Genomic DNA, 12,491 nt, shown 5'->3' with positions numbered 1-12,491 from the left:
AGACAGATTTTCTTTTCTAGGATTCTCCTCTGTATAGAAGATAAATATTCTGATTACTAACTGGGAGTCTAAAAATGTGGCTGAAAAGATCAGGTTTCAACACATAACATACAATTTTAATATGCCAGAAGAAAGCAAGAATTAGTAAAACATACCCCCAATTTATCCTTTACTTTTGCATTATTTATAGACATATAAATATATTATATTTATATGTTACAGGTGACAATATAACAGCAAAAATAGTAAAAAACGTGTTTATTGCACCAGTTTATTAGAACTTGACAGTCAGGGAAAGATCCAGCATAAAGAAATTGAAGTTTCCTGTAACACGCAGCAATAGAAGTGTTTACACGTGTACAACTGAATCATTCTTAAGATTGTCTTTAAATTTGTCTCTAATAATTCCAGTGAAACTACCACTACTTAAATTACACCAACATATGGTACACTGTGACAAATTATGCAGAAGTCTCAAGGTTGGCAGTAGGATTAGAATAATGCTAAGTTTCTAATTATTTCATTTTAGTACCTGCTGATTTTTAATTAATTTCACAGAAGGAGGAAAGTGAACTTACTTCAATAGAGGTGGTTGCCAGAACCTTCATCTGAAAAAAAAACAAACAAAAATATGCTGTCACAACAACAAGTTTGCAATTAAATTAGAAGTCTGAAGACAGCTCTCCTCTGTCACAGTTAGAACAGAACAACAGTACTCAACAGAAGGAATCTGAAGTTAAGGTCTTCTGAGAAAGATCTTTAACCTGTTTACTTGTGTGCCCCCTATATATCGAGGAAATAAAAACCCCTCTCTTTCACAGTGGTTTGTTGGTTTGGGGGGGGGGGGGGGGGTGCTGCAGCTGTTCTGATAGAATTGTCCTTCACAGCTAGAACAGCTTCAAATCCTGGAAGAAGTAGGATTTGACATATAGAAACCCAAACTAGTGCTGACAGATTACACATCAACTAGTGCCAGCAAAATACTAGATACAAGTAGCACTTCAGGCTGCAAATACAAATACCCATGGCACAGCATCTTTCAGCAAAGTTAACTATTAGTGAACAGTGTAGTGTATGGCTCTGAAGTGTTTAAAATCCCAGGGTGGTAGGCATACCTGTCACCATCATCCAATAGAGACAGGATTGCCTGACCAAATAGTATTCATTCACGTATATAGAACATGCTGACTTCTGTAGGATATATGTGCATCCAAGAACACCTTATATTTAATAATCTTTAAAATGCAACAATTATACAAAACCAAGCCCCTCTGTCTATTTGTCAATGCACTGCTCACGAGCTCATATTTTGGCCCCTTCACCCAGAACACAAACCCTACAAAGCAGCATCTTCATATTCTCTTACCAATATGCTGCAAATCCAAACTAGAGAAAACAACTCAGTAGCTGAAATTTTAATGCCAGCTCTTTCCAAATCCTTGGTGTTTGAGAGTAGAAGAATAATGCAAAAGTTGCTAACTCTGTATTTGATTTTGTGATATGGAGTCATATTCTAGCAAGAGGACTCAAAATGATTGCAATGCTAAAGAACTAAAGTTTTCTCTTGCTTGCATGAAGATATATCAGAGCAATTCTAATGAAGTCAAAAGTCATTTGCTCAGATCTACAGAGATCAAAGATTGCATCATGAGTAAATGACTGCTGTTGTAATGTCTTAAGTCATTTTCAGAACATACAGTTTTATATGTGAGATTTGAGGTCTAATTCGCTGTGTTAAGCTGCTGGGTGTAAGGTCATTTACACTGCAGTCACTGATGTCAGAGTGACATCAGTCCAGTCTATGAGGAGGCAGCAATTCAAGTTGAAAGCAGCATGGAGAAGCAGGGGGTGGGGAAGAGAGCTATTTTTAACACAATACTTAGTGCAATTATTTTTTGCAGATAGAGGGATAATACACCAGAGGACAGAGAACTAGGCTTTCAAACAAATTATTTTAGTATTTACCAAAACTGCAGTACTGCTTTGTTGCCTAATCATCCACAAGAGTACTTTCTTGCCTTACATGCTCCTTTCATAAGCATTATGCAATAATTAGCTAAAGCTCCTAGAAAGGATTAGTGTTGCATTAAAGCTTTACTGTATTGTTTGAAGCAATTTTTATCAAACTGGTTGTATGAAAATTGTTCAAATGTAACGTGTCAATGAGTATAGATGTGTGATGTAAATCATAGCATCTAGAAATGTGTACCTCTAAATAGTAACATGATAAACTGGGATAATAATTTCCAAATTCTACTTTGACAGCATCTTGAACCTGAACTTCTACTTAAAATGGTGCTCTTTTAGAGTTTGCTGATAAGGGACTAACTGCAAAGCAGTATCATGTAGACCATCAGAAAATTCAAGACTTTCAGGTTTCTAGATGTTGCTATATTGAGTAACTCTTCTTTGCAAACAACTGATAATGATTTCTGCCCATTCTAGATATTTTGTGTAGTTGTAGAAAATACTGAATTCCCTGGTTTCCATTAGATAACGCAAAAGTTAATTCCAGTAGCATATTTTGTATTAAGGAGAACTTTTTCTAAAAAGAAATACATAATATTTCTAATAATAAATAATATTTCTATTAAACTATCTTCTGTTAAGAATGTATTTTATTAGCCATCTCTACTTACTATCAGATTTTATGAACTGTCCAGTAGGTTTATAATTGAAAATCACAGGGTATATTTCTTACTATATTTAAAAAAGATAGAAAAAGTTAACTTTGATTAAAAAAATACCTAGCTTTTTAAATTTTTTTTAATGGGTAAGTTTGCATCCAGGATCACAGCTCACCCAGTTCCCATCTATGCTGCTTAATGGAAAAACTAAAAGTTTGTTAAGTCAGAATTACCTGCTTGTTAAAAACAGTTAGCACTCCTTTCTGAGAGGATGTTACTATGAAATCCAGATGGGGCACCTTCACTATACCCTTAATCGCATCATCTCTCTTCACAACTGTCAATGACAAAATATTATTCTTCATCTTCCAGACACAGAAAATCTAAACAAATTAAACCATAAAATCAAGAACATTTTCTCTTCTTGAAATGCATATTGGTACCAGCTCCATGACAGTAGTGCATTATATTATACATTATCCTATACTTCATTTAAATAATCATGTTTCACATTCAAATATCACTAAGGAATTATGGATGTGCTAGATCTTTTTATATTATTTTAAAATTTCAGAAACGCAGAGTAATAAATAAATACTCAGAGTCAGACCACTCATAATTTCAGAATTATCTGGGAAAATGCACAACTGGGCAAGGCAGCAGTGGAAATTTCAGATGCAATAAGTTTAGTAAAAAAACATATTTTGGACTACAGAAGAAGAAAAAGAATCATGAATAATAAACAAAGATAGAAATGCAACCTTATCTCTGCACTTCCACGAAAATGTGCAATACACAGCATTAAAAAATACTAGTTTGGGATACAAAATGAAGAATATTACCTGTATGAGTAATCTGCTGTTTTTTGGATAGAAGAAAAACCATGTTTTCTTCTTTCAGCTGGGAAGACATGCCATCACTTTCTCCTAAGAAACAGCCAAAAATCTGAACAGAACAGACCAGGCAATTTATGACAAAACCACTTCTGGAATATTTGTTTACATGTATAAAGTCAAATATTTATCTGACATTTTCCTTATTTAATATTCATTCAGCAAGTTTCCTAGTGTTATTTGCCTTAACCTTAGTGGTCAATATGATTTTAAATTTCTGAGATCTGCTACTAAATCACAATGTTTCTTGAATGTTTGGAAAGAAGCCAGCACACACAGGGCTTCTAGAAATAAAAGCCATCTAATTGATGAAGCTGTTAGCACAGCTTTGCCTCCTAAGGACTGTTTGTAAACTATCATCTCTAGTTTCCCTTTTCCAGTTAAGCTACTTGTGCTTCCTCAGCCAGACCTCAGCTGCAAGAAAAATCAGTAAAAGACAGACAAAATAGACATCTCTATAAACTGAGAGATTCAAAGCAAAATAGTGGTTTAGCCTACACAGAAGAAGAGCTTTGCCATACAGAAAAAGTAATCCCCTTTTACCCATTTTTTTAAAATTCTTTTTCAGCTAACCCTAAGCCAGGCAATGTTGCATTTTTACTGATTATGACAGAGATCCCCTACACAGAATATCCAGGTAAGTAGCTCATTTCTGTTCCATGGTGGGATAATACTTCAGCATTTCAGTTTTTCAAACCTCAAGCTCTGTACGCGTGTACATTTCCTCAGGAAACAAGTTCAGCCACACTCTGCCCCACAGATTTTTTTGATCTCCTTTCTCAGTACATATAATGGACATTATACATATTGACTTTCATGAGTTCTAAAAGCAATGCCCCTTTGGATGCTAGACAAAGCTTTGCACTGTTTTCTAGTTCAGTATTCTTCATGTTCTACAACAGAACTCACATTTTTCTTTGAGAGATTCAGATGTACATCTTTTAAAAAATAAAAATATTCTTACACAACATTACTCTTCATCTTTCACTTCCCAGCTCCCTCATTACCACACACACAATTTTCTACCATACATCATCAGTCAATACATTATCTGTCTATTATAGCCCTTTACATCCCTCTTCCTAGTTTCTTGTAATATCACCTTGTGTGGGAAGTGAAGGCAGTAAGATTTGCATGAAGAACAGTTTGGGAGTGAGCTCTGAGGCCTTGGTGCTTGACAAGCCCTGGGGTGATGAGTTGGGGCGTTGAAGGACAGGGAAGGTCGAAAAACAAGCCCTGGGGGGGTGGGCCAGGATGTAGTTGTGGCAGGAGTCTCAGTTGAAGATGTGGGGGTTGTGAGAGGGTCTGCAGAACTGTGATTGGACTGTTTGCCTGGAGAGTTTTACGGGGCCAATGAGATTGAACGTGGCATGCTTGTGCAGGTTGGGAAAGTAAGGAATAAGGGGATAAAATGGGGCTTGGTTGTAATAAAGTTGGATTTGAGTCTCTTCATCAAATTGAGTCCGTGTCATGAAACGACACAAACTTGTGACTTTTTCTTTAATGATAGATTGATCCGGCATCATGTCACTCCCAAATCCTGAAAAGATGCCAAATGCAGTTTTTGGGCTAGGCCAGTAGCTGCCCTAAAGCAAACAAAGATGGAAGTTCTCAGTGAGATCACTGAGACACCTAGGTGCGCCCTGTCATGCTTCTTATATGCATGAGGTGGTGCCACATCTGATCTTCTGCTCAGCAGGCAGAACACTCTTGAAGAAAGGGCATCTTGGAAATCCCTTTCAGGTGTATAAACGTCTTCCGCAGACTCCAGCACAGAGACAGGGGATACCAACAAGCTCCACCCCATAATGTCTACCAGAGGTTGACAAAGAGCATAAAAGATGAAGCAAAATGCATTTTACATGTCTCTCAGATGTTTGGCATTAAAAAAATAGAGCTTTCAAAGTGCCAACTAAATTTAGGAAAGAGATGCCGAAGTTGATTTGCCAAATCATTGATAAATGATAGCTGTTAGACTGCCCAGTATATGATTAAGGGTAGATCCTAATTTAACAAAGGTTAAATTACAGAGAAGGTTTTAAATTCTTCTAATGTTAGGTTGTTTATTATTTTGGTTTGGCTTGTTTTTTTTAATAAAATAGGGGTCTTTGAGTATGGGTATACTGTTGGGGAGACTGCTGGGAACTTAGAAAACCCTTGAACATGGAGGTACTTGAAAAACGGAAATGTCAGGAACAAATAAGAACACTTACAAAAGGCTGTGATCCTTTAGGGCATGGAAATATATTTGGAAGATTCTGTCAAGCTAAAAAGAGGCCAGATATGAAGAGGTAAATTTGAAAGAAAATAAGATCTGTGAGAACACTAAGAGAGGAACAAAGGGTCAGGGATAGAGTTCTGGGAAAGAGGGGTGGGAGGAAAGAGAGACAGAGATGATAAAAGAGAAATATCAAAGGAGCACAGTGACGTGGATCCCTCTTCCTTAACTTTTGAGACCGAGGGCATGCTCAGCAGTGCTAAAAGCAGCAGGGGAACTCAGCAGAACAGGGATGAAATACAGTCCTTTTTAATAAAAAAAAAAACACAGTAGAAAACTGGAGCACAAACAGCTGAAACCATGATGGCTATTTAGGATGTTACAGAAAGTAGCTTATCAGTGATACATGGCTTCATTCCTGACTCCAGGACCTCTTCAGGATTACCTGAACCATTTTGAAAACGTACAGTTTGGCAAGAAACAAAATTTAAAAAAGACCACCACCACATAATATACAGAATACAAACAAATCCTATTGTATTTTATTGAACCCATTCAAATAAACCTGTAAATACCAGGTTTGATGCAGTCATTACAGATAGGATGTTACCACAATTGCGGTAGAACAAAAACTGACATTGAAGTTATGGTTGACGCAAATTAGGCTTAGACAATGATCAGTTGATCAATGCAATGATTATTCTGTTTCAGTGTAAGCTAAATCTGGAGAATTCCAGGAGTCAGCAGTTTTCTTACTTCAGTTTTCAACTCTTTCTCTATACCCTGACTCTCTACACCCACACTACCCAGAAAACAAATCTTAAGCTTTTGACCTGAAAGGACCTTACCTTTGTGTTCTACAGTGTTTAGATAGCTTGTAATACCACTGTCATATTTCCCTCTAAATGGAAAGAAAACAAAAACCCCCAAAGACTCACTGCAGCTTTTCTATGCAGTACTTTATTTCAAATGTATGGATAATACTGTTTCAAAGTAAAGAAATCCATGTCAGATTGAAGCTGACTAAATAGTCTGATCTTTGTCTATTTCATAACTGAATCATCACCTCTATTGTGAATTAATTTCCATTTACATTATACTAAATATTTCTCCACACAGGAGAAAATAAATAAAAAACTCTAATATGAATACGTTAATCAGGATTCTTTTGAACAGAGAAATAACAAATATTTTTATTTCACTCCTTACAGCACTTATTATAATTTCACTGATATCCATCTTCTAATGAAATGCATATTGTGAGATGCTGAAGATTCATTGAATGCAACACTCCACTTTTCTTAGGAAAGTTTATACATAGGGTATTTTAAAAGGCTGTCGTCAGTCAGCTCACAGTTGGTAAAATCTGAGGAATGCTCACAAAAAGAGTTCTGAGGAATTTTATGCCAAGCAAATCACACACACATTTCATAAGGAAATTAAAGGGGCTTCACTTCCTTCATTAGACAGCATACTGTGCTTGCTTGTGTAATTATGTAACCCACATAACAAGTCTGATTGCATTTCAGAGTCAAAGATGCTCATTTCAGTAAACAAACTGAGCTTCCTTCAGATCTCTTACAAACTAATGACCTGGAACATTATTTGCTACTCTTCTGCTTTCCTAAACAAAGCACCATCAGTCTGGCAGTCACCATGAATACAGACGTACCATTCTCTACCAGTCCCTGCTTCATACCCATAGAGCAGATCTTACGATATAGTGTCTATCTTGCCACATCTACATAACAGACTATGTCACCTTTCTCTAATCCCACACAAAGAGTAGTAAGAAGTTTGAAATGAGGTAGATAATTTTGAATAGTACAAGAATTTGACTACTTCTGCAGTTGTGCAGTTCTTCAGCATATCTGTTGGCTGCTGGTCATTTCAGGAGCTTAGAGTGTACATCATGTACAGCAAATCCAGAAATGTCTTCCCCCTCCCCTATTTTTACACAGTTTCAAAGAAATCGTGAGCAGAGCCAGGACTTCACCTTTAAGTTTCCTGTCATGTTGAACGAGGGAAGAAGGGATAACATACAAGTAGGAGACATACAAAGATAAAAGATTTCAAATTTAGCTCTCACAAAGTGAATTTCATAACAGAGGAACTGGATTTGGCCTTAAGTTCTATCTGTTAAAGACGGTTTATCGGCAAATTCTTTAGAAGGCAGTTATGTGATGTTTAATGTCTTCTACAGCTAACTTCCACAGATTTCCCCCAGACCTTCTTTGAGGAAAATCTTTAATGCCTGACATGAGCAAAGTTTGCGAGTTATGTGCCATTGTAATTAAAAGCAATGCTAAGAGAGGTATAAAACACAAATATTCCCATACAAAACCATATTAAATTGAAAAGACTGAACACACTAGTTTTAGGATGGTATTAAGAAATTACAGGAATTGCTGATAATATTTAAAGAATAGATGTTGGGTATCTTTAAGGTTCAAATAATATGATGTTCCAGCATGACATAAAATGGAAATCTGCTGATGAATTTATGGTTCGTGCCACTTGTTAATACCTTGCCTCATGGCTTTAATTCCAGCAAGGACTTGACATGTATGTAATGCCACCTACACTATCATAGGAAAGTACTGTACACTGGGAGTTATATCCCATCTACACAATTCTGTTTTCAGGTGAAAAATAAAGACAGAATCTTTTAATAACACATGATATAGATGCTCTTGATACAAATTGTCTCTAACAATGTAAAAATTAGTCATTTTTATAAAGCAGTTGCTTGAAACACTATCCATGGGAAATAACTTGATAGAAGATACTTTTCTAGAACAAGTGTTTATAATTTCCCATAATATGCAAAAAAAAGGAGCAACATGTTTAAAAGAAACAAGACTTTTTCACAAAATGTGTAAAACTGTGGATGCTATGGAAGTATCCTTTTTAGGCAAGTTGAGAAGTAATTTACAAATGGACAGATTAAAAATCCATCAAGGGTTACTAAACACAGAGTGCAGTTGCAACTTTGGCACAGAAAATCCTTCAGCTACGTGCAGCCAGAAGCAAGGAGGGATGAGTCAGGACTACTATTTCATAGTTACCTCATTCTTACACATTTTTTTTATGAAGATTTGCTATTTACCACCATTAGAGACAGAAAATCTGATTAAACGGATCTCACCCATCTACACACTCAAAGAATACCTACTGAATTCTCTGGTTAAAAAACTCTCTACTAAAATGCTGCCATATTTTTAATGCTTCACATTTAAAGTAAAGCCCAGATTTATTCCTGTGAAAAGGGGAAGATGAAGGAGAGGAAGCAGAGGAAAGAGAGAAAAGAGAGGAAAGAAATGAAGCATTTCTGATGGTTTAGCTATAGATAGGACTTATCCTGGGAGCATAAATTGCATGCTGTAGTCATAACAGATTCCACGTTTTGTCAATAAGTCTGTGGACAAAGCATATCATTGAGTTCAGAAGACCTGGACCTACTCAAGCTCCATGCTCCAGATCCTGCTGTCTTGTCAGGAATCTAGTATATCAAACTTTGTGTGAGGACAAGCAGTTCTGGTAGACAGCTCAGTGCTCTTTTACAAAATAAGCAGGAAAAATATTTTTATTTAGTTAGATCATCCCTCAACATTTATTCATGTGCATCTACATAATAGGCTCAAGGATCTTGGTTCAGAGAGAACAGAGACCAACTTCCTCAACTCATGTAAACCAGTGGAGCATAATTAATGTTTAATAAAGTATTTGATTTGCAAGTTCAGCTACCAAACAGATAGGGGCAGGAAAGAGAAGTAGTTCACCTACAAATAAAAATTTAAATTAAGCAGGCTTCATTTAATTCATTCTAATTAACATTTCTCATCGGACCTCCAATGACATGCCTTTATAAGGACAAATACCTCTGAGAGCTTGAAAGAGTAGAATAATTAAGATCATAAAAAATTTGGATTAAAAGTCCTGCTTGCTGAAATTACTGGACTGCTTTTGTAACACAAGCACAGTATGGGCAAATCTTGCTCTTAAGAACCTGCTACAATTAGCAGCACAGATTCTGCCATGTGTTAAGCTGGTTTGCATGATATATTTAGAAGTCTGAAATTAGACAGAGATCTTCAGCAGAAAATCCAGTACAATGAGTGTCTTAGCAAAAACTCATAGAGACAATGCTGTAATTTCAAATTACCCACCTGTTTACCCATGTAAAAAGGGGGAAAGACAGGGCTTAGCAAAGATCTTCCATACCTTATCTTTCACTGACACTTGTTAAAATTAAACATCATTTCTTGAACAGGATAACAGCGACAAGTAAGCTACTCCAAGCTACTTCTTCAATCTACTTTTTTAATCTAGTTTTTGTTTAGATCAACCAAAACAATACATTTAATCTAATTTTCTACTTTCAAAGGCATATTTGGTTTCCAAATAATATTGGTTTTTGGGAGGGAATGGTGGCCAGGATAAATAACGACATGAGAGTGCCCCATTATGCCATGGAACACAGGAAAAACAGACTCATGAACAACACATAATTAACAGTTAAATACCGTTACCTTTTCAGATTCTAATTGGTTGTTTATATTTAATAAAGTTTTAGAAATCCTTACCTCACACCATTCTATCCTTACATCAGGATTGTTGCTGAGCTTCCAGAAAAAGGCCTTAACATTATAATCCTTCACTTCTGCACCAAAAAGTGCCTGTGTGGCTGCATAGAACTTTTCATAGTCTATCTCATCTGCATGGGAGGAACAATATCAAGAGAGTTAAAACCTGTCAAGCTACAGCTTCCTTCCTTATCCTCCCTACCTACTAATGGCTAATTTCTCCTTCAATATCAACAGCATGTCAGTTCTAGCTCCTCATGCTGTATTCAGTGAGGTATTTTGCAAAACAACAAGAAAGTTCAGTCTTTATGTTCAGTCTTTTAAAAACTACCTGATTTGCAATGCATGACAGGAAGCAAATAAAAGAACAGGTGACAAATTCTTACCTCTGCTTTCTCCCCTTACTCTCACACAATGATTCTGATATGTTGTTCTGAACCTAAATGGTGTCTGGCATAAAGTTTGTCTTTTCAAGCAACAATAGGCACTTGCATTGAGTAAAGCAAACCTTTGCTCTCATTACTTACAAATAAGAAACTGTACTTACATAATTAATTGTGTTTGTGTTTTTACAGATCAGTAGAAACATTGCATCGTGCTAACTTGTATATGCGACAGCACCAACAATTGTATTTTGTGAACAATAACCATAGCATTATAGTTTGATCTGAATCCTAAGAGCAGGAGAAAGCATTTAGTCCAATATGCCTGTTTCTTGCAAAAATCAGTAAGTCACAGTTTGAATGTTAATTTGAGGTCTTTCTTATAGTCTTGCCTCATACTTTCTCTCCATATGAAAATTACACTTTTCTATCAGAAGAAAATAACTCTTACCATTGTCTTTAATATGCAAGCCTAATTTCTCCTTTGTCTTCTGGGTTACTAGGTTTTCAACTAGTTTCTGAAACTCCTTCAGAGAACTCCTGAAATCCAGCAATTCATGAGCAGAGCAACTCTCCCTATCACAATCTTTTGCAGACATCCTTTATTAACAGAAGACAAGGTAGACAGAAGATGGTAAGAGGGAGAGATCTTCTTACAGCCTGGTCCAAGCCATTTTCCACTCCTTAAACTCCTTAAACATGAGTTCATATAAGAAGCAACTGAATGACAGGTGTACCAAGCATATTAAAGAGGTGACTGAAGCTGGCACCTTAAGCTGGCAAGCACAGTATGAGCTGTTGATGTCACAACCCCTATTACATCACAGAATTCTACTGGCCCTAGGTTACAAACAAGGATCACTAATAACCTGTCAAGTGAGATTATATCATGGCATCTCATGCAACTGATGGTTAAACAGGCATGAACTTTCTCACTTTCAGAGACAGACAAGGATTTAATCAGGGTTCAATTCTGCTGTATCAGGCACCCCATCAGCAACATGAGAGCACATTCTCCAGTAACAAAGCACCTTTGAGACTAGCTATTAGAGCTTTATCTTTCAGATTTTTGTACGCAGTGAGGAGGAAGGACAATTATACTAGTTATCTCTAAGTTTCATATTGTTTTCTTATGCTTTAGATTGTTTTCAAGTTTTCTTCCAAAGGCTGTGCATCAGCTAACGCAGTTAGGAATAACTGCAACTGCATGTTCCCTTGGATCCACAATTCATCTGCTGAAGAGTGGCAGAGCCAATTCTCTGTTTGGATATGCTCTGTGACAGGAGACTGAGACCGGCTCGATGATATTCTAGTATGTGCTACTGCTGCAAGGTTCAGCCAGGGAACTTGATCTAGGTGAGGATGTTTGGTTTTATAGTAGCAATAAGAGCATTTTATGAGGGGTATTAAGTTATGAATCAGTATTCATATAGTACAAAGGGACCAAAGACATCCAGTTCAAACAAAAAATAACAAGGAAAGCACTTTCTGAGAGTTCTCAGAAGTAGCATTTAATGTTTGCTTCCTTAGTCAATCTCAGTTTCTTGAATATATGCCTTCTTGACCTCAACTGTATTCAAAATTCCTACTCAATGAACAAGAACTTCCAACCTAAAAAAAAATTACCCTACAGAAACATTTTCAATTCTACAAATCATTATAATTGAGATTGCAAAAAATCCAGTTATGAAGTGGTAGAGCTTTAGTTAAGCTATCCAGTTGCCTTCCCCTTAAACTCTTACAGCCAAATTCCTTTACTTTTTTTACGTAATTTCCAGTCAAGT

At 36.4% G+C, this 12,491-nt stretch overlaps 1 protein-coding gene across 1 annotated transcript in view; it reads right to left on the bottom strand.

The window, feature by feature from the left end:
• Positions 1–11,306, bottom strand: part of WDR64 (WD repeat domain 64) — a 62,496-nt gene extending 51,190 nt beyond the window's left edge. The window contains exons 1-5 of the mRNA XM_031046241.2: positions 11,159–11,306; positions 10,325–10,455; positions 3,470–3,572; positions 2,861–2,964; positions 579–608 (exon numbers count right to left, since the gene is read on the bottom strand). Coding sequence (XP_030902101.2) covers positions 579–608; positions 2,861–2,964; positions 3,470–3,572; positions 10,325–10,455; positions 11,159–11,306 — 516 coding nt within the window. The remainder of the gene's footprint in view (positions 1–578; positions 609–2,860; positions 2,965–3,469; positions 3,573–10,324; positions 10,456–11,158) is intronic.
• Between the last annotated feature and the right edge of the window lie 1,185 nt (positions 11,307–12,491).

The sequence above is a fragment of the Melopsittacus undulatus genome, chromosome 3, assembly GCF_012275295.1.
Source record: "Melopsittacus undulatus isolate bMelUnd1 chromosome 3, bMelUnd1.mat.Z, whole genome shotgun sequence".
Taxonomy (NCBI): domain Eukaryota; kingdom Metazoa; phylum Chordata; class Aves; order Psittaciformes; family Psittaculidae; genus Melopsittacus; species Melopsittacus undulatus.
This window is presented reverse-complemented; position numbering and strand designations above follow the sequence as displayed.